Source organism: Ambystoma mexicanum, chromosome 9 (assembly GCF_040938575.1).
Source record: "Ambystoma mexicanum isolate Mex_15411 chromosome 9, UKY_AmexF1_1, whole genome shotgun sequence".
NCBI classification, from domain to species: domain Eukaryota; kingdom Metazoa; phylum Chordata; class Amphibia; order Caudata; family Ambystomatidae; genus Ambystoma; species Ambystoma mexicanum.
This window is the reverse complement of record NC_090931.1, coordinates 187,942,823-187,965,586: the sequence shown is the minus strand read 5'-3', so window position 1 is coordinate 187,965,586 and position 22,764 is coordinate 187,942,823. Positions and strand designations below refer to the sequence as shown.

The window sequence follows — 22,764 nt, the reverse complement described above, 5'->3', positions numbered from 1 at the left end:
CTTAGTGAGGTTGCTTAGTGGGGGTGCTCCAGAACTGAGTGATGTTGCGTAGTGGGGTGCTTCGGCACTGAGTGAGGTTGCTTAGTGGGGTGCTCCAGCACTGAGTGATGTTGCGTAGTGGGGTGCTCCAGTACCTTGGTGTTACGTGTGGGGTCTCAGTAGGGGTCCCCCAGTGCAGTGCTTATGCTGGGCAGATGTGCATATGTGTTTACGTGTTTCCTCTCTTCTTTGCATCCTCTGCAGGAGTCCTGGCCTCCACCCTCCAAGAAGTGTCACTCTCCCTCATCCCTCAAGATACCTGTAGCCACGAGTATCCTGGACAGATCACGGGAGGCATGCTGTGTGCCGGGCGCCTGGCGGGGGGAACCGACACATGCCAAGTACGTGAGTCCAGTGGCTGGGCAAGGTTTGCGTGGTGCCACGATCCACTCTGGCAGTGAACCGTGCATGTGTCTTGGTAGTGCTGGGTAGTGTCACGATCCAGTCTGGCAGAGAACCTTTAATGGGTCTGAGTAGTGCTGGGTGGTGGCACGATCCACTCTGGCAGAGAACTGTGCATGTGTCTAGGTAGTGCTGGGTAGTGCTATGATCTACTCTGGCAGTGAACCGTGCATGTGCCTAGGTAGTGCTGGGTAATGCCATGATTCACTCTGGCAGTGAACCTATGATGTGTCTGGGTAGTGCTGGTTGGTTTCATGATCTACTCTGGCAGCGAGACTTGGATGTACCTGATTAGTGTTGGGTATTACCATGATCAAATCTGGCAGTGAGCCTACATTGTGTCTGGGTAGTGCTGGGTGGTGCCATGATCTACACTGGTAGGGAGCCTACGTTGTGTCTATGTAGTGCCGAATGGTGCCATGATCCACTCTGGCAGCAAACCTTGCGTGTGTCTGGGTAGTGCCGGGTAATATCATATCTACTCTGCCAGCGAGCATTGCATGTACCTGGGTAGTGCTGGGTAGTACCATATCTACTCTGACAGCGAGCATTGCATGTGTCTGGGTAGTGCTGGGTAGTACCATATCTACTCTGGCAGCGAGCATTGCATGTGTCTGGGTAGTGCTGGGTAGTACCATATCTACTCTAGCAGTGAGCATTGCGTGTACCTGGGTAGTGCCATGATCTACTCTGGCAGTGAGACTTGCATGTGTGTGAGAAGTGCTGGGCAATGCCATGATCTAGTCTGGTAGCGAGCCAAGCATGTGTGTGGGTAGTGCTGGGTATTGCCCTGATCTACTCTGGCAGCGAGCCTTGCATATGTGTGGGTAGTGCTGGGCAATTCCATGGTCTACTCTGGCAGCGAGCCTTGCATATGTCTGGGTAGTGCCATGATCTACTCTGGCAGTGGACCTTGCATTGGGTAGTGCTGGGAAATACCATGATCTACTCTGGCAGCGAGCCTTGCATGTGTCTGGGTAATGCTGGGTAGTCCCATGGTCTACTCTGGCAGTGAGCCTTGCATGTATCTGGGTAGTGCTGGGCAATACCATGATCTACTCTGGGAGCAAGCCTTGCATGTGTGTAGCTAGTGCTGGGTAATACCATAATCCACTCTGGCAGCAAGCCTTGCATGTGTCTGGGTAATGCTGGGTAGTGCAATGGTCTACTCTGGCAGCAAGTCTTGCATGTGTCTGGGTAGTGCTGGGCAATACCATGATCTACTCTGGCAGCAAGTCTTGCATGTGTCTGGGTAGTGCTGGGTAATACCATGATCTACTCTGGCAGCAAGTCTTGCATGTGTCTGGGTAGTGCTGGGTGGTTCCATGATCCACCCGGGATGGGATTCTGGTCTTCCTAATGCGTTGCTGTGTCGTGCTGTCATTCCCTTAGGGCAGGGTTCTGCAACCTTTGGCTTTCCAGGTGTTTTGGACTACAAATCCCATCAGCCATATCCAGCAAAGTCAATGGGCCACATTACGAGGAGGGCGGTGAGAGGTTAACGGTGCTGGTAAAGGTGCCGGAGCCATTACCGTCCCATTATGAGGTCCGCTTGCGGGACGCGCTCAGGACGCCTGGTTTTAACAGACGTCCTTAGTGGGTCCCGTGAGTGGCCCAGCATGCTAACAACAGGCCCGTCATTAACGGGTCTGTTGTTAGCATGCTCCCCATTCCCATTGAGCCCTATGGGGGCTCGAATGGGAATGGGGATGGACCGGGTACGGGCTCCCTGTATTGGGAAATACTGGGCCCTCCAAGGTCGGAATGGCCTGGTATTTCCCCATTCAGGGAACCCGGACCCGGGTTTGGGCTACATCCAAACTCGTAATGAGGCCTAATGTTGAGGGATCATGGGAATTGTCGTCCAAAACATCTGGAGAGCAATAGGCTGCAGACCCCTGCGCAACCTTCGCCTTCCTGGTCTTCTAGCTCAAGGTCAGCAGGTGACACCTCCACATGCACAACCCTCGCTCTCCTGGTCTTCTAGCTCAGGGGCCGCAGGTGACACCTCCACATGCACAACCCTCGCTCTCCTGGTCTTCTAGCTCAGGGGCAGCAGGTGAGACCACCACATGTGCAACCCTCACTCTCCTGGTCTTCTAGCTCAGGGGCAGCAGGAGACACCTCCACATGCGCAACCCTCGCTCTCCTGGTCATATAGCTGAGGGGCAGCAGGTGACTCCTCCACTTGTGCAACCCGCGCTCTCCTGGTCATCTAGCTCAGGGGCAGCAGGTGACACCTCCACATGCGCAACCCTTGCTCTCCTGGTCTTCTAGCTCAGGGGCAGCAGGTGACACCTCCACATGCGCAACCCTTGCTCTCCTGGTCTTCTAGCTCAGGGGCAGCAGGTGAGACCTCCACATGTGCACTCCACATGTGCAACCCTCGCTCTCCTGGTCATCTAGCTCAGGGGCAGCAGGTGACACCTCCAGATGTGCAACCCATGCTCTTCTGGTCATCTAGGTCAGGGGCAGCAGGTGAGACCTCCACATGTGCAACACTCGCTCCCCTGGTCATATAGCTCATGGGCAGCAGGTGAGACCTCCTCATGTGGAACCCTCGCTCTCCTGGTCATAAAGCTCAGGGGCAGCAGGTGACACCTCTGCATGCACAACCCTTGCTCTCCTGGTCTTCTAGCTCAGGGGCAGCAGGTGAGACCTTCACATGTGCACTCCAAATGTGCAACCCGCGCTCTCCTGGTCATCTAGCTCAGGGGCAGTAGGTGAGACCTTCACATGCGGAACCCTCACTCTGCTGGTCATCTAGCTCAGGGGCAGCAGGTGACACCTCCACATGTGCAACCCTCGCACACCTGGTCATCTAGCTCAGGGGCAGGTGGTGACACCTCCACATGCGCAACCCTCGCTTGCCTGGTCTTCTAGCTCAGGGGCAGCAGATGAGACCTCCACCTGTTCAACCCATGCTCCCTTGGTCTTCTAGCTCAGGGGCAGCAGGTGACACCTCCACATGTGCAACCCTCGCTCTCCTGGTCATCTAGCTCAGGGGCAGGTGGTGACACCTCCACATGCGCAACCCTCGCTTGCCTGGTTTTCTAGCTCAGGGGCAGCAGATGAGACCTCCACCTGTTCAACCCATGCTCCCTTGGTCTTCTAGCTCAGGGGCAGCAGGTGACACCTCCACATGTGCAACCCTCGCTCTCCTGGTCTTATAGCTCAGGGGCAGCAGATCAGACCTCCTCATGCGCAACCCTCGCTGTCCTGGTCTTCTAGCTCAGGGTTAGCAGGTGACACCTCCACATGTGCAACCCGTGCTCTTCTGGTCTTCTAGCTCAGGGGCAGCAGGTGACACCTCCACATGTGCAACCCTCACTCTCCTGGTCATCTAGCACAGGGGCAGCAGGTGACACCTCCACATGTGCAACCCTCACGCTCCTGGTCATCTAGCACAGGGGCAGCAGGTGACACCTCCACATGCGCAACCCTCACGCTCCTGGTCCTCTAGCTCAGGGGCAGCAGGTGAGACCTCCACATGTGCACCTCACATGTGCAACCCTCGCTCCCCTGGTCATCTAGCTCAGGGGCCGCTAGTGATTCCTCCACATGCGCAACTCTCGCTCTCATGGTCTTCTAGCTCAGGGGCAGCAGGTCAGGCCTCCACATACGCAACCCGTGCTCTCCTGGTCTCCTAGCTCAGCGGCAGCAGGTGACTCCTCCACATGCGCAACTCTCGCTCTCCTGGTCTTCTAGCTCAGGGGCAGCAGGTGACTCCTCCACATGCGCAACCCTCGCTCTCCTGATCTTCTAGCTCAGGGGCAGCAGGTGGGACCTCCACATGTGCAACCCGTGCTCTTCTGGTCATCTAGTTCAGGGGCAGCAGGTGAGACCTCCACATGCGCAACCCTCGCTCTTCTGGTCTTATAGCTCAGGTGCAGCAGATGAGACCTCCACATGCGCAACCCTCGCTCTCCTTGGCTTCTAGCTCAGGGTTAGCAGGTGACACCTCCACATGTGCAACCCTCGCTCCCTTGCTCATATAGCTCAGGGTTAGCAGGTGACACCTCCACATGTGCAACCCGCGCTCTCCTGGTCATGTAGCTCAGGGGCAGCAGGGGAGACCTCCACATGTGCAACCCTCGCTCTCCTGGTCATCTAGCTCAGGGGCATCAGGTGACACCACCACATGTGCAACCCTCGCTCTCCTGGTCATAAAGCTCAGGGTTAGAAGGTGAAACCTCCACATGTGCAACCCATGCTCTCCTGGTCATCTAGCTCAGGGTTAGCAGGTGACACCTCCACATGTGCAACCCTCGCTCTCCTGGTCTTCTAGCTCGGGGGCAGCAGGTGACACCTCCACATGAGCAACCCTCGCTCTCCTGGTCTTCTAGCTCAGGGTTAGCATGTGACACCTCCACATGTGCAAACCTCGCACTCCTGGTCTTCTAGCTCAGGGGCAGCAGGGGAGACCTCCACATGCGCAACGCTCATTCTCCTGGTCTTCTAGCTCAGGGGCAGCAGGTGACACCTCCACATGTGCAACCCTCGCTTACCTGGTGTTCTAGCTCAGGGGCAGCAGATGAGACCTCCACCTGTGCAACCCACGCTCTCTTGGTCTTCTAGCTCTGGGGCAGCAGGTGACACCTCCACATGTGTAACCCTCGCTCTCCTGGTCTTCTAGCTCAGGATCAGCAGGTGAGAACTCCACATGCGCAACCCTCGCTCTCCTGGTCTTATAGCTCAGGGGCAGCAGATGAGACCTCCTCATGCGCAACCCTCGCTCTCCTTGTCTTCTAGCTCAGGGTTAGCAGGTGACACCTTCACATGTGCAACCCTCTCTCTCTTGGTCATATAGCTCAATGTTAGCCGGTGACACCTCCACATATGCAACCCGAGCTCTCCTGGTCATGTAGCTCAGGTGCAGCAGGGGAGACCTCCACATGTGCAACCCTCGCTCTCCTGGTCATCTAGCTCAGGGGCAGCAGGTGACACCTCCACATGTGCAACCCTCGCACCCCTGGTCATATAGCTCAGGGTTAGCAGGTGAAACCTCCACATGTGCAACCCACGCTCTCCTGGTCATCTAGCTCAGGGTTAGCAGGTGACACCTCCACATGTGCAACCCTCGCTCTCCTGGTCTTCTAGCTCAGGGGCAGCAGGTGACACCTCCACATGTGCAACCCTCGCTCTCCTGGTCTTCTAGGTCAGGGGCAGCAGGTGAGACCTCCACATGCGCAACTCTCGCTCTTCTGGTCTTCTAGCTCAAGGGCAGCAGGTGACACCTCCACATGCGCAACCCTCGCGCTCCTGGTCCTCTAACTCAGGGGCAGCAGGTGAGACATCCACATGTGCACTCCACATGTGCAACCCTCGCTCTCCTGGTCATCTAGCTCAGGGGCCGCTGGTGACTCCTTCACATGCGCAACTCTCGCTCTCATGGTCTTCTAGCTCAGGGGCAGCAGGTGAGACCTCCACATACGCAACCCGTGCTCTCCTGGTTTTCTAGCTCAGGGGCAGCAGGGGACTCCTCCACATGCGCAACCCTTGCTCTCCTGGTCATATAGCTCAGGGGCAGCAGGTGACTCCTCCACATGCGCAACCCTCGCTCTCCTGGTCTTCTAGCTCAGGGGCAGCAGGTGAGACTTCCACATGTGCAACCCGTGCTCTTCTGGTCATCTAGCCCAGGGGCAGCAGGTGAGACCTCCACATACGCAACGCTTGCTCTCCTGGTTTTCTAGCTCAGGGGCAGCAGGTGAGACTTCCACATGTGCAACCCGTGCTCTTCTGGTCATCTAGCTCAGGGGCAGCAGATGAGACCTCCTCATGCGCACCCATCGCTCTCCTTGTCTTCTAGCTCAGGGTTAGCAGGTGACACCTCCACATGTGCAACCTGCGCTCTCCTGGTCATGTAGCTCAGGATTAGCAAGTGAAACCTCCACATGTGCAACCCACGCTCTCCTGGTCATCTAGCTCAGGTGCAGCAGATGACACCTCCACATGTGCAACCCTCGCTCTCCTGGTCATATAGCTCAGGATTAGCAAGTGAAACCTCCACATGTGCAACCCACGCTCTCCTGGTCATCTAGCTCAGGTGCAGCAGATGACACCTCCACATGTGCAACCCTCGCTCTCCTGGTCATATAGCTCAGGGTTAGCAGGTGACACCTCCACATATGCAACCCACGCTCTCCTGGTCTTCTAGCACAGGGGCAGCAGGTGACACCTCCACATGCGCAACCCTCACTCTCCTGGTCATCTAGCACAGGGGCAGCGGGTGATACCTCCACATGCGCAACCCTCGCGCTCCTGGTCCTCTAGCTCAGGGGCAGCAGGTGAGACCTCCACATGTGCACTCCACGTGTGCAACCCTCGCTCTCCTGGTCATCTAGCTCAGGGGCCGCTGGTGAGACCTCCACATGTGCAACCCACGCTCTCTTGGTCATCTAGCTCAGGGGCAACAGGTGACACCTCCACCAGCGCAACCGTCGCTCTCCTGGTCTTCTAGCTCAGGGGCAGCAGGTGAGACCTCCTCATGTGCAACCCTCGCTCCCCTGGTCATCTAGCTCAGGTGCAGCAGATGACACCTCCACATACACAACCCTCGCTCTCCTGGTCTTCTAGCTCAGGGGCAGCAGGTGAGACCTCCACATGTGCACTCCATGGGTGCAACCCTCGCTCTCCTGGTCATCTAGCTCAGGGGCAGCAGGTGAGACCTCCACATGTGCAACCCTCGCTCTCCTGGTCTTCTATCTCAGGGGCAGCAGGTGAGACCTCCACATGTGCACTCCACATGTGCAACCCTCGCTCTCCTGGTCATCTAGCTCAGGGGCAGCAGGTGACACCTCCACATGCACAACCCTCGCTCTCCTGGTCTTCTAGCTCAGGGGCAGCAGGTGACACCTCCACATGCACAACCCTCGCTCTCCTGGTCTTCTAGCTCAGGGGCAGCAGGTGAGACGTCCACATGCGCAACCCTCGCTCTCCTGGTCCTCTAGCTCAGGGGCAGCAGATGAGTCCTCCACATGTGCACTCCACATGTGCAACCCTCACTTCCCTGGTCATCTAGCTCAGGGGCAACAGGTGACACCTCCACATGCGCAACCGTCGCTCTCCTGGTCTTCTAGCTCAGGGGCAGCAGGTGAGACCTCCTCATGTGCATCCCTCACTCTCCTGGTCTTCTAGCTCAGGGGCAGCAGGTGAGACCTCCACATGTGCAACCCTCACTCTCCTGATCTTCTAGCTGAGGGGCAGCAGTTGAGACCTCGACATGTGCACTCCATAGGTGCAACTCTTGCTCTCCTGGTCATCTAGCTCAGGGGCAGCAGGTGACACCTCTGCATGCACAACCCTTGCTCTCCTGGTCTTCTAGCTCAGGGGCAGCAGGTGAGACCTCGACATGTGCAACCCACGCTCTTCTGGTCATCTAGCTCAGGGGCAGCAGGTGACACCTCCACATGTGCAACCCTCACTCTTCTGGTCTTCTAGCTCAGGGGCAGCAGGTGAGACCTCTACATGCGCAACCCTCGCTCTCCTGGTCTTCTAGCTCAGGGGCAGCAGGTGAGACCTCCACATGTTCAACCCTCGCTTTCCTGGTCATCTAGCTCAGGGGCAGCAGGTGACTCCTCCACATGCGCAACCCGCGCTCTTCTGGTCATCTAGCTCAGGGGCAGCAGGTGACTCCTCCACATGCGCAACTCTCGCTCTCATGGTCTTCTAGCTCAGGGGCAGCAGGTGAGACCTCCACATACGCAACCCGTGCTCTCCTGGTCTTCTAGCTCAGGGGCAGCAGGTGAGACCTCCACATGCGCAACCCTCGCTCTCCTGGTCATCTAGATGCAACCAGTGGCATCAGGACACATCAGTCAGGGTCGACTCAACATGGCAGAGCGGAGAACACAACAGAGCATCGCCCTGCCATGTCATGATCCTCTCTGGAGTCCAGGTGTGGGTTTCTTAGGTTTCTGGGACCCCGACCATCTATAACATTTGGCTTCAGCCACCAGGGTACAACCTGCTTTCAGGTCTATGTAGCTGATCAAAAAGGAAGCATTTCACATCCTGGAGCAATTTAAGATGTGTCTCTTTCCTACCTACAAGTTGCTGCTGACACTGCTTCCGTTTACGGTTGCATGAAGAAATCAGCTCCTTCTTCTCTGTCACTGACGGGCAGTAAACAGAAATAGGACGTCCTGGGAGGGCATCAGCAATACGATTGAATAATCTGTGTTGACTCCAGAGGTGTGATGTCATGCCATGTGACCTCATCCAGAGTGGCGCCATTGTATTTTGTGATGTCATCAGGAGAGAGACGTTGTTTTCTATGGTGTAATGAGTGCTTTGTGATGTCATCAGAGTGAGACAGTTATGCCTTATGTCGTAGTGTTTGCAATGTCTCTTGGGGTATGGCGGTGCGTACGAGCTGGTAAATTTGGATCCTAGTGTGTAAATGTTACTGTCTTCATGGCGGATATTTCATGGCGCCTTATCACAGTGGCGGGTATAGATGCCACAAAGGTTGATAAGATGAGGAGGTTGAGCGTTGCAGCCATGCTTAATGCTTTATCTGTGTCGTCTCTTCTTTCTAGGGAGATAGCGGTGGGCCCCTCGTGGACTTCGGCGATAATCAGAGGTGGCAGCAGGTGGGCATTGTGAGCTTTGGAGAAGGGTGTGGCCGGCCAGGAAAGGTTGGAGTTTACACCAATGTGACAGACTACGTCCCTTGGATCAACGGTGCAATGAAGGTCAGTGTAATTCCCTGTGTCTGTTCACCCCCTGATTCATCATACATGCAGCCTAGAGTAAATGCAGCCTCTCCCAGCCCTGTGACATTAACAAGGTCCCTGTCCCCCCTTTGACGTATGAACCTAGTGTAAACTATTGCTGGAGTCTAAAGTAGTGCTACAGCGATGGCAAGAGGGGTGCAAGGCTTGCTTCCTCTCAGCTCTCTTCTATCATCCAGTTCTTTACCCACCTTTGTGCCAATTTCCTACTAGAGTGTTACCCATGGGTTACGGATAGTCGCAACGTGTTCCACAAGCTGGGCCTGGTGTGCGTCAACACCCTGCACTGCAGCTGATACTCCATCAATATGCACAGCCATGAGTTGCGCACACCTTCTCCGGGCCGCGTGTGGTCACTTTCTTGGTGATTGACTCAAAGTGGGCACACATTTGGCTGCCCGGAAGAAACTCTTGCCAGGACACCAGTTTGTCTCAAGCATTCTACTGATAGGCTGTTTTGTTGTCCTGCCCAGGTCCTACATAAAAGGTCAAACAGCCTTCCACAAACCCCAAATAGATTGTGGCCTCCCTCCCTCATTGCTCATCGTAAAGACAGGTAGAATATGTCTATGCTGCAGCCCTGAGTCCGTTTCTTCTTGGTAAATTTCTACCCGTTGTGTTCCTGCCACAGAAACTAACCATTAGGCGTGTTTAATTCTCTTTACAGCAAGGGTCGTAGAATTCTGGAGAATGGAAGTATCTTACCCAACCCCTGTGGCCCTCACTCACTCTATGGGGATGTACAGAGAGTAGGCTTCGATCAGACCAGATGGGACAGAAGCATCCACTGAGGACAGATAATTGGAGCATTGTCGCTCGACTGAAGCAATCGCCTCTGCTGGTAGGAGGCCCTCTTATCGGTCTGCAATGGTCAATTGAGCCCACAATCCTGCCATGCTCACGGCATCCGTGGAGCACCCACTGAACTCCTTAATGTTGACTGCACTATCCATTTGGAACAAAGAAAGTGTTACCTATTTGACATGCCTGTCATGAGGATTGGTGAAACAGCTGAGCCAGTTGCTTATGAGTGTTGACCTCAGACAAACAGCACGTGAATTTTCATCATTCTGGGGAGGGGGTATTGTGGAGTTAGGTTGACAATAGTCTGACAAAAAACTCCTTAAACGTTCTCCCTACAGAATGAGATTCAATGGAAAACCACTCTCCGCAGTCAAGAGGGAGACATAAGTAAACAAATGCCAAAAAGGCATTTCATTGAAGAATACGCCTCAAATCTAACGTTGTGCCAAAACACCCAGATGTTGGTGCTCCAGCTGATATGGATCATGTGTTTAGGAACGTCCATAGTTTGGAAGATCAACGCTGTGATTGCCCCTCAATGTTGTGAGGGAATTGGTGGGACCTATATGCACTTAAATGAGGGGACCTGATAACAACATGTCCCAGCCAACTTGCTGAGCTGCCATCTTGCGGTCATAGAAGCTTTCGGACCTCAGAGAGGTTTTGACTACATGCGGTTCTGTGCAAATATCCTTTTTATGAAGAATGCGATATCTGTGGAAAGTTGTCTCAGTCAGGACTGAGGATAATATGGCACCCTGTGGGTGCCATCTATGCTAGAAGACTAATATTGTGTATATATTTATGTCAAATATTGTACAGTGGTGTAAATATAATATTTTATGTGGTATGTATGAAAATAAAGTATGCATATTTGAGAAACATTGCTTCCAAATTCACTGTTGCTTAGCATGCGCAATATGAATCAATGAAACACGCAGATGATGTATCGACTAACGTTCCTAATGCTTGGTTTACAATAGCGCACTTTTTCAAATACATATGTATTGTAAAAACAAATCACAAAGACAAACAAAATGCACAAAATGAAAAAAAAGAGAACCGAACAATTGGTATATTTATCAGTATGGTGATAAAAAAAGATGCTTGCAGGGATTGGAATGAATCACAAGCAGAAAAGATAATGCAAATGCCGCAATAAGCCTCCAGAGGAAAGAGCCACATTTTCATAAAACCTCTTCTTTGTTTCTAAAAAGAGACCATCTCCATTGCTGCTTGTTTGCACATGTCATCCCACCAAGACACAAAACTCCAATGTGCTTCGATCTCCAGCTCTTAGTGCCAATTTTCTGGCAGTCACTACACTTCTTACAACGACAAAATATTTTTCAGAGTGCAGAGGGTGCCTCCACTTCTCAGTACCTGCTGCAATTTCTTCTTCATGTGAATTCTGGGCAGGCATTTCCAATATACTAATTCTAGTCTTTTGATTAGTTCTTTCAGAAAGATCTCAGTTTAACTGCACTTTCACACCATTGTCTTCATATGGCCGACTTCTTTTTGCGAGTCCGAGCAGGTGTAATCTTCTCTGATTGCAGCATTTTACATCTTGCCAAGGTTCCGTTTGTCTGTAATAATGTTTTCCAACAAGCCATTAAAGGTTTAGGATCGATCAAGAGCCATTCTGGAAACCTTGGTAGTTCACGCCAACCTGTCTAGGTCTTTGGACACTAACTCACCTTTCCAAATTCTTCCACGTTCAGTCCATCCACTGAGCCCTGTGTCTGCAGAGATGTGTGCAGGGTATCATAGTTTCTGAAGCATGATCCCTAGATCAGCAAATTCTTTTAGAGACATCAATTTCTGTTAGGTTTTGACTTGGTGCTTTTCAGAGTTCTTAGGGTATCCTTCAGATGCATGTATCTTCTTTCTATGGACTCTGAAATTAAGTAAACTTTTCCTTCAACATTTTCTTGTATTACATCATTGTAGGTTTGACCCGCTTTTCTGAAATTCCATTTTCCATCCACACTTACCTAATTATGTTCCTTTTGTGAATGAATCTTCGAAATTTCCTAGATGAGTGGGTTACAGTATTAGTGGCTGAAACGACTATATATTTAATACTACATTATTCTTAGCGATTTGTAAAATCTGCAGTTGAACTTTTTTTAATGAAATACTTTGACAATGGCATCAAGGATACTAGCACACCTTTAGAGTAAATTCCTTCCATATCATCCCATCTAGGTTTTTAATTTTGATCCGCTCGGACTACAATTTGGCAGAGTATAGCTTCTTTAAGCTGCCACATTTATTTGACCTATTTTGCTTTCCTTTTTCTTTGGGCACAAAAGTTAATATCCGTCTTTCTAGTTGATTAACAAAGGCCTTATCCATTCCAATTTGAATTAACTAAATTCTGGGATACAAAATAACAAAGGCAAATGCTAAAACCAGCAATCATAACGTTTCCAACTTTATCTACTATGCAGCCCGCAAAGATTTACTTTCTAAATTGTCTCACAAATTCCTAGATATCTTACAACCAAGGTATGTCATTTTCACATTGGTCCCACTGAAACTCCTAGAAAGAAACTATTTTAAAACAATAATTTCACAAGCATAACACTTCACAGTAGGGGGTGTTCATTTTCTATCCCGAACTGAAAGCCTGATGCTTTTTAGGTTTGTCCACCTCGCATTGCACATTATCGTGTCTATACCGGATCCTCGTTTGGAATTTGTATTAATTTACCATCTATTGTTTTTACCTCAATGTCCTTCCTATGGACAATTTTCAGGCACCCCCCCCATTTCTCGTCCTGACTCTGTACCTTTTTAAATCCATTAAATGGTGGTCCCCCTACAGCTGCTTTGTTGCCCTAGCTCCCTCCCACTAACACCGCTAATGTGTCTTCCTTCCTGATAATTCTTTTCAATGTTTTTCCTCCACCACTTCTCTGTACTCCTCCCCTCACTGATCCCTTGTGCTTCTCTGGCTACCAGATGGCCCTTTCTCTAAACGATGCTCACCGTCCAACCACAAAAGAGCCCAGCTGCTGCTCTGCTGTGTAATCATTGCCTGGCACTCCTTACCCCATTGCGGGATCGCACTGAATTCTGGAGTCAGTTTGAAAAACTATAATTTCAGTGTTTTACCTTCCCAAATTTACTTGAAATAGCAATGAAATTCCTAAAATGAATGTCTTTCTCTTCATAGTTTATAAAAATATTTAGAAATCAACCTTTTTGCACTGGAAAATGTGAAATTGTAATCATTACTCTGCAGCAGTTTTACCATATTATGACAGTCTTAGATTTGGAATTTTCAATACTTACTTAACTGTTGTTTGAAACAATAACTATGAGTGCTAGTCCTTTTTTCAGGTAAAATGGAACAATGTTGCAGGTGGGAGGGGAGAATAAAAAACAAATGCGGCAAACATAGAATTGACCAGTAATTTGATGGCTAAAATCAACTTTTTCTCCTCTGTTCGATGTGCTTGTCGACCTTTGATATTTTTCCTTTAGACATTCTGACTTCTTATGATTGACCTTTGGACCGGACCCAGGTGCTGCTTGCTATTCAGCTCCTACCATGTTTTTCAAAACCAAAGAGAAACCTAAAATCAAGTAATCACAAAATGAGCCATTTCAATGCACTCTGTACCTGGAGTGACCTTTATTTATAGACATTACGGCTGAAGGCCTCATCTGATGGGTGTCCCAGGCCTCCCTGGCACCCACGTAGCATCTCATCAGATATTGATATTTTATTTATATTGCGCTCGTACACAAGTGTTTCAGAGCGCGACAAGGTAAGGGAGGGGAACAGGGGAGAACAAAACCGCGATCTTACTAGGCCCAGTGACATTGAGAACATGCGAGTGCATGGGAGAGGGGGAGGGGAAAAGTGTATGGAAGGGCGAAAAGTGGAAAGTGCGAAGCAGAGGAGATACAGATAAATAACAATAAATAAATAATAAAGGCAACAAACAGTAGTAGTGCAGCCAGCAATTTGCAAGTGCTAGGTTTAAGGCAGCAGACAGGGTAGGTATGATAAGTGCAGGAAGAAAAAGGGGGGACTGTATGGGTACAGATACAGACCCCAGTGCAAGGGGTGGCCCGGAGGCAGTGCGGGATGATGGCAGGGAGAGCAGGTACCTGGGCCCGGAGGACAGAGGGTGGCCAGGTGCACAGTGCCAAGAGAGAACAGATCAGCAGGGGAGAGGGGGAGCAAAGGCAGAAGAAAAGAGGAAGGTCTTGAGGTGCTTCCGGAACCGGAGATGGTGCTCCTCAAGTTTTAGAGTGGCAGGGAGGCTATTCCAGAGGGAGGCCCCAGCCAAAGACAGAGATCTACCCCCAGCTCGTTTCTTTGAAAAACGACTGACCCTGAGGGAGTCAGAGATAGTGGAGCGAAAAGCTCGAGAAGGGAAGTATTTGCGGAGGGATAGCTGAAGGTATTTTGGACAGAAGCCCAAAATCCCTGTAGACAATGCAGAGGGTTTTGAATTTAATCCTTGCATCGACTGGGAGCCAATGGAGAGATTTCAGAGCTGGAGTGATACGATCCCAGGGCTTGAGGTCAAGGACAAGTCTTGCAGTCCTGTTCTGGATTAGTTGCAGAGAGCGGAGAGTAGAGGCAGGTAGATTTAGAAAGAGGCTGTTACAATAGTCCAAGCTAGAGAGAACCAGAGCTTGGGATACCATGAGCTTCTGGGGGAAGGAAGCAAAGGCAGAGTACCTCTGAGGAGATGCAGTAGGAAATTGGACTTTTTAGAGACCTCAGAGATGTGGGCAGAGAAGGAAAGGGTGGAGCCAAAGATGACCCAGAGGTTCTTAGCCTCGCAGGTGGGGGTAGGAGGAGGGCCAAGGGAGGCCGGCCAGAGAGTGAGTGGAAAGGATGGTGAAGGTGTGCCGATGAGGAGGATCTCCGTCTTGCTGGCATTCAGACAAAGATCATTGGCGGCACACCAATCTTGAATGACAAACAGAGATGAGAGAGGGAGAGGAGGTGGCAGAGGGCAGCCTGAAAATGAGTTGAGTGTCATCAGCGTAGCACTGGAAATTTGAGCAGAAAGTGGCAATGCAGTGGGCGAGAGCTGCCAGGTATTGGTTGAAAAGCCAGGGTGAGACGTTAGACCCCTGGGGAACACCTCAGGTGGAGAGGAAGATAGATGAAAGGAAGGACCCAAGCTGGACCTGGGAGAGTCGATCTGAGAGGAAAGAGGTCAGCCAGGCCAGAGCCTGATCAATGATACCCAGGTTTTCACAGAGACGGTTGAACAGGATGGTATGGTTGATCATGTCGAAGGCAGAAGAGAGATCGAGGAGGATGAGGACAGAGGGAATGTTAGAGTCAAGGTTGGAGAGCAGATCTTCATGGATGCTCAGGAGAGCAGTTTCCATGCTTCTGGCAGCTCTGAAGCCAGACTGGTGGTCATGGAGACAGCCAACAGAATTGGAATGAAGGTTAAGCTGAGGGATGGCCAACTTTTCCAGGAGTTTGCCCAGAAAGAGATTAATGGAAATTGAGCGATAGTTAGCTGGACAAGAAGGATCAGCTGTGGGTTTCTTGAGAAGAGGATGCACAAGAGAGTGCTTCAGAGTTGAGGGGAAGGATCCCGATGCAAAGGAGTGGTTGCAAAAATCAGCAAGGGCCGGAGCAAGCGTGTCAATGTGGTCCATGATGGTTTTAGGGGAACAGGGATGAACCTGTTTTGACGAGGCTTTCATAGATTGGACTTGTCTAGTGACCTCATCAGGGGAGAAAAGAGGAAAGGATGAGAAAGATAGTGGGGGGGTGGCTAAAGGAGGGTCAGCAAGCACAGATGGAGAGGGGAGAGGAGGGCTGTGGGTGGAGAAGGTGGACAGATGTCCTGGGTTTTTTAAATGAAGTGAGAGGCAAGGGCATTGCAAAGAGCCTCGGAGGCAACAGGAGGGGTAGAGACTGCAGAAGGGTTGGCCAGCTCCTTGCAGATTTTAAAGAGCTCGGCCGAGTTGTTAGATGCCGCAGAGACACGAGCTTGAATGTGCACTCTCTTCTTGGTGAGGACAGAGAGTCGGGATTGCCTTTTTAGCAGGCGACATGCCAGTTTGTCAGAGGATGAACAGGAAGTCCTCCATTTGCACTCAGCCGCCCTACACTTACGTTTAAGTGTAGCTAGGCCAGAGTCATACCAGTAATTGCACTTGGCTTTGGACTTCAAAAGGATCCTCATGACAGGGGCAAGAGCATCAAGCGTATCAGAAATTGAAGAGTAGAGCAGAGACAGGGCTGTGTCAGGGTGTGAGACAGCCAAAGGTGGAGGGGGGGGGGGGAGTGGCAGCAAAAGCCTCAACTGACACACTCTTCATGGGCCGGGTGTCTGAGAAGGCAGGTGGCAGTGTTGGAGTAGGCTTATCTTGGGGGGAAGAGAGGGAGAGGTCAGAGGGATGGAGAGGGGGAGGTCAGAGGAGATCAAGACATCAAGTGTGTGCCCTGCAGAGTGAGTCAGGCCAGAGGGGAGGATGGACAGGGAGAGGGAGTCGCAGAGGTCACGGAAGAGTACAGAGGAGGTGCAAGGATAGTCTAAATGTATATTGAGGTCACCGAGGAGGAGGAGTTGAGTGATAGTGGCCAGGAGGGAGGAGGAGAGGTCTGCCCACTCAGAAAGAAATGAGGTGATTTGACCAGGAGGCCGGTAGATGGTAACCACAGTAAGAAAATGGGTAGGGGAGAGAGAAAGCCTACAGACAAGGCATTCAAAAGAGGAGTAGGTCTGAGTGGGAATGATAGAGGCAGGAATCCACTCAGGAAAGATCAGGGCTACCCCCCCACCGGACCGGGAGGATCTGGGTGGTGAGAGGATCTTGTAGCCATCAGGGAGGAGAGTGTCAAAGCTTGTGACAGAGATGGCCATGAACCATGTCTCAGTAAGACCAAGGACATCAAGGTCTAGTTCTTCAAGGAGGTGGCAGATGTCAGAGGAGTGTTTGACAGCAGAGCAAGAGTTGAGAGTGGCAATATGAAGAAGGTTGCCAGCCTTAAAGACCTTCCGGGGAGGGGTACAGATCAGAGGTGCACCCTGTGGAGGTGGAAGAGCCCTAGGAAGGGCAGAGGAGGAGGAGGAGAGAGAGGGCAAGGTAGCCAAAGGGGGAGATGAGGGGATAGCAGGAGATACGAGGAAATTGATGAGGCGAGGGAAGCGTCTATCAAAGAGGAGGAGATTGGCATGAGGGCCGTGGAACATGACAGTACCATTTAGGTAGACATTAATGATGACTTTAGAGGAGCCAAAGGAAGCCATGAGACCTTCCCAGCGAGTGCCACCATTAATGGGAGAGGAGGAGACCGGGCAGAGCACAGAGACCATATGAGGAGTCCATAGATCTGGCGAAGGAACGACAAAGGGGATGTCGATGAGGGTCTGTCTGGCAGAAGCAGATAGTGTGATGGGAATGGGTGACACATTCCCAGGTTTGTGGAAGGGACATATGTGTCAGCGAGTGTGATGAAGAACATTTTATTGACTCATTGGGAGGTAGGTTTGGTGAGCCTCTTGTGAGGTTGCCAGCTAGTCAGCAGGTGGCACGTGCCTTTAGCTGTTGGCGGTGACCATCACCGATGGTAGCCAGTTTGGGATGCTGAGTTCTTTCCAAAACTTTAAGTAGTCAGTTCCAGGTCCAAGTGGCAGGGATTTCCATTGGGTTGAGGTAGGGATGTGAAGGGGCACATTCCCAAGCCTCTGGTTGTGGTTCAGATATAAATAGATGTGTCGCTGAGCCTCTGGTTGAGGTTCGGATGTTAAATGATGTACCCTTAAGCCTCTAGTTGAGGTTCAGATATATCTCTAACTGAGCTTTGGATATAAATAAAACCTACCACTACGCCTCTGGATGAGGTTGTGGCGTGGAGGGGTCAACTTGCAAGTCTCTGGTTGAGGTCCAGATGTGACGGGCCTACTCAATGTGAAGGGACCCACCCTGAAGCCTCTGAGTGAGGATTGGATGTTAAGTCACCTACCCCAAAGCTTCTGGTGGAGGATTGCATGTGAAGGGACATACCCTAAGCCTCTCCCTGAGGATCAGACGGGAAGTCATCTACGCAAGGCTCTAGGTAAGGTATTCACCCCTACGGTTCAGATGTGAAGGGCCCTATCTTTAGACCTCTATTAACTCTACATACCCCCAACCCTGTACCTGAGATATGAATGTCAAATGATGTAACCTTAATCTTGTAATAGAGGTTCAGGTTTGTTTCTGGCTGAGCTTTGGCTATAAGAAAAAGGCTACCACTACACCTCTGTATGAGGTTGTGGTGCAGGGGGGTCTACTTGCAAGTCTCTGGTTGAGGCTCAGATGTGAACAGACATACACCATAATCTATGGTTCAATATCAGATGTGCAGGGACACACCGCTAAGCCTCTGATTGAGGTTTTGATGTGAAGGGATCTACCTGTAAACCTCTGATTGAGGTTATGATGTGAAGGGATCTACCTGCAAGCTTCTGGCTGAGGTTCGGATGTTAAATGATGTACCCTTAAGCCTCTAGTTGAGGTTCAGATATGTCTCTAGCTGAGCTTTGGATATAAATAAAACCTACCACTACGCCTCTGGATGAGGTTGTGGCGTGGAGGGGTCAACTTGCAAGTCTCTGGTTGAGGTCCAGATGTGACGGGGCCTACTCAATGTGAAGGGACCCACCCTGAAGCCTCTGAGTGAGGATTGGATGTTAAGTCACCTACCCCAAAGCTTCTGGTGGAGGATTGCATGTGAAGGGACATACCCTAAGCCTCTCCCTGAGGATCAGATGGGAAGTCATCTACGCAAGGCTCTAGGTAAAGTATTCAGCCCTACAGTTCAGATGTGAAGGGCCCTATCTTTAGACCTCTATTAACTCTACATACCCCCAACCCTGTACCTGAGATATGAATGTCAAAGGATGTAACCATAATCTTGTAATAGAGGTTCAGGTTTGTCTGTGGCTGAGCTTTGGCTATAAGAAAAAGGCTACCAGTACGCCTCTGTATGAGGTTGTGGTGCAGGGGGGTCTACTTGCAAGTCTCTGGTTGAGGCTCAGATGTGAACAGACATACACCATAATCTATGGTTCAGTATCAGATGTGCAGGGACACACCGCTAAGCCTCTGATTGAGGTTTTGATGTGAAGGGATCTACCTGTAAACCTCTGATTGAGGTTATGATGTGAAGGGATCTTCCCACAAGCTTCTGGTTGAGGTGTTGATGTGAAGGGATCTACCTGCAAGCCTCTGGTTGAGGTTTTGATGTGAAGGGATCTACCAGCAAGCCTCTGATTGAGGTTTTGATGTGAAGGAATCTACCCACAAGGCTCTGGTTGAGGTTCATCTTCCAGGTAGCTGTCCCATGATACCTAATCTTGCAAGTGCATAATAGAGCAGGGAATGCCTGCTTTTGGTCTCTGGTTGGAAGTTTGCCATTATAACCGAGACTTTAATAAAGCAATGGAAAAGCCTACAAAAAGACCTTTATTTCATTCAGTTGTCAAGCAAAAATAAAACTGGTCAGTGCAAGTGTGTCCTGCTGACACCCCACACATTCTCATACATTCTAGGTGCATAGAATCTATCAGGCTAGATAAGTAGTTAAGTCTTGTGTATAAACAATGTACACAGCTATTGCTATACAGGTAAAGATACAATGCATGTTGGATGTGTCACACCCTGGCTGTGGGTACAAGACTTAAGTGCCTGATAATAGAGGCATCGCAGGAGTTTGCAGAGAACTCTTCAAGCATTTATTTTTAGAAGGAGAAGGGCATTTTAAATTCATAGCAATCTTCATTTTAATCTCAGATTTCAGAGAGCAAGGGCATTTGGATTCGGATACATTGGATAAGCCAAAATGTGGATTTTGAAACAATTCCCCCTATTAATTTCACTCTGAATGAGCTCGAGAGCGGGTGAAAGCTGCGTGCGGCTCATAAAGGCACAGCGTATGTGCCCCAGTAGTTCCTGTGACAGATCCAACACATATATTCTATACACTCTTGAGTAATATATATCATTAAGATGCAGTTATTTAAACCAGGAATATAGGATAGGTCCAGAGGAAAATAGAGACCCAACCATATTCATGAGACCCCCCCCCCCAAGAACGCACCCACCTCCCCCTATACAAACAAATGACTAGTTCATTTTGGGAGTCCCAGGACAACTGGCCAAACTGTCAGTCTCCCAGGATAAGTTTGATTCTGATGGCCAGGCACCTAACGAGAGGCTTAGGAATATTCTGAAGATGGGGCTTGCAGGTCCATGAGGAACGGCCCTGGCGGGCTGCTGAAGCTCGGTAGAGGGACTGGCCTCTCCTCAAGATGTCGGACCATAGGGGGAGCTCATGACCGGCATGGGCAGGATGAAGGCGTGTAATGGGTCGGTGGGAGCTGGGCCTCTCCATTGCCGTGAGGGGCTGGGGGCTGCCTGTGCTCCGGCCCCTTGGCTCAGATTCTTCCTCTGGAGCAAGCCTGTATCCCGGCTGAGCGGTCAAAGTCCAGATTCCAACTGGCAGGGCTCACCCATGCTTACATGATTAGAAAAAGGCTGCAGACCATGGGTGTAATGAACAGTCAAATTGCTAATTCTCATAACTGAGGTCATTAGTATTTGAAGCTGAAAATTAGTGCAAATTAAGACATCATTCACACATTTCTGGGTGTTGGCACTATTCCAGATGTTGGCTCATCATCCCTATTTTGAGGAGGGGGCCGATTCCCTTTTCATGTGTGACCTTGATTGCTCCAGCAACTTCTGGATATCTTCCCGCTATTCCTGTCTTTAGCTCATCCATGCACGCCTTCTCCAGGTGTTCTCAAACACATGTTCCGGGTGTTCTCTTGCACACTTTACCCATATTGTATGTTTCACAGATTATAGAGATGTTCCTTCACACTCTAATTCTATTGCTTTTCCTGATGTTGCCTCTTGTCCCGGTGCACACGCACTTTCTACAAATCATCTTCTCACACCTTCGTCAAATGTTCTGCTCATAAAGTATCCTGATGTGTTCACTCATACCTTCTTCAGAGGTTCTCTCACACTCACACAATATCCAGATGTTTTCACTCACGACTTCGCAGGTATTCTTTCTTGTAACGTTCCCAGATGTTTGCCCTCACAGAATTATCAGATGCCAGCACAAATTATTCAGATGTTCGCCCTTACACCGTACCCAGATATTCCCCTTGTACCATTTCCAGATGTTCCCCATCACATCTTTGTCATATGTTCTGCTCACACATCTCCAGATGTTCCCACACTCAGTCCAGATTTTCCTGCTCGCAATTGTTCCAAATTTGGCATCCTGAACTTTTCCCAAATGTAACTGTTACCCTTTCCTAGGTGGTTCCCCTTTTACAGGCGTTCACCTCACACATTTTCCAATGGTTCCCCTCGCTCACATTTTTCAACGGTTCCCTGTATGTGCATTGTTCGGCCGTTCACTTGCACACAGTTCTTGTTCCTCAAACACATTTTCCAGATGTTCTCTGGGTGCACTTTGTGCAGATAATCCCCTGCACTTTCTTTTGTGATGTTCCACTTCACACATTTTCCAGCTGGTGCCCCCACTTAATGTCCAGATTTCCCCATTACATGGTTTCCAGATGTGCACCCGCACTCTATTTCCAGATGTGAACCCGCACTCTATTTCCAGATGTTCAACCGCACTCTATTTTCTGATGTGTTCTGCCACACATTTTCCACATACTTCCTCATTCCCTTTCAGATGTTCCCCTGTGCCCTTTCCAGATGTTTACCTTACATACTTCTCATATGCCCCCATCAAGCAATTTCCAGCTGCCCCCTCACATTTTCCATGCGTTGCTCCTCACACCTTTTCCAGGGGGTACCACATGCCACTTCCAAATCATCCCCCTCACATTTTTAGCGATTCCCCTCATGTTCAACCTCATGACTCTTCCAGATGTTCCTGCGGCACATTCTTCTAGCTATTCCGCAAGTGCTTTTCAGAAGATGCTCACATTTTTAGGAGACTTACCAACCAGCCTTAAACAATGTGCATACATGTTGCTGTCATGCGGTCCAAGGTCCCCGTCATCATGTCATATGAGTAATTCGCCATGACCCAGTTGTTCTCAGCCACCTGAGAACGTGCCATGGCTCAGTCATGCTACACATGGAACTTTCATGCAGTGCATGTACATTGCACATCGCCCTGGGAGTGACCCCCAGATTTGTGCTGCAGAAGGGGGGCAAGGGCTTGTCTTTCCAGAGAATACCCCAACTTTATCCTAGTCATCAATCACGGGTCCGGGGGCAGATGACCCCACATGACCTCAGTGATATCCAACGAAAATGACTACAAATATTAAGACTACAAAAATAAAGAAGAAAAGATTTAGTCCTTCACAAATGTAAAGTGAACAAAACATGTGGACTTCAAACTTGAAAGGGGCAATGATGGTTGAACGGTGGGCGGCCGGATGCCCCGAACAAACACAGCATGCAAAGTGGGTGAAAGTGGTGGATTACCTGGTGGGGGTCTCCCCCTGTGGAGGAGTTGGTAGATAAAGGGGCCCCTGGGGGTTTGGAATACGTGTGCAGTAGTGTGGGTAACATTGACGCTAAGAAGTAAGTAGGGTCGAAACATGTTGTCTTTAGTTTTTTAGACTGCATTTTCACACTGGATTGTGGGGTCCCTCCTAGTCTTTCATTTAAGACGCGTATTCATTCTGGAGGTTGTATTCTTGAAAAGCGTCGATTTTAAAACATAAATGCAAGCTGGTGATACTGGTGATTTTTAAATGGAAATCTCAGGACTGGACAAGTGGCTCTTTCGTGA

General features: G+C 50.2%; 1 protein-coding gene across 1 annotated transcript in view; it reads left to right on the top strand.

The window, feature by feature from the left end:
* TMPRSS4 (transmembrane serine protease 4) overlaps positions 1-10,862 on the top strand; it is a gene marked incomplete in the record, with an annotated part of 83,066 nt that extends 72,204 nt beyond the window's left edge. The window contains 3 exon segments of the mRNA XM_069614455.1: positions 244-380; positions 8,982-9,137; positions 9,844-10,862. Of these exon segments, the coding sequence (XP_069470556.1) occupies positions 244-380; positions 8,982-9,137; positions 9,844-9,855 (305 nt within the window).
* Between the last annotated feature and the right edge of the window lie 11,902 nt (positions 10,863-22,764).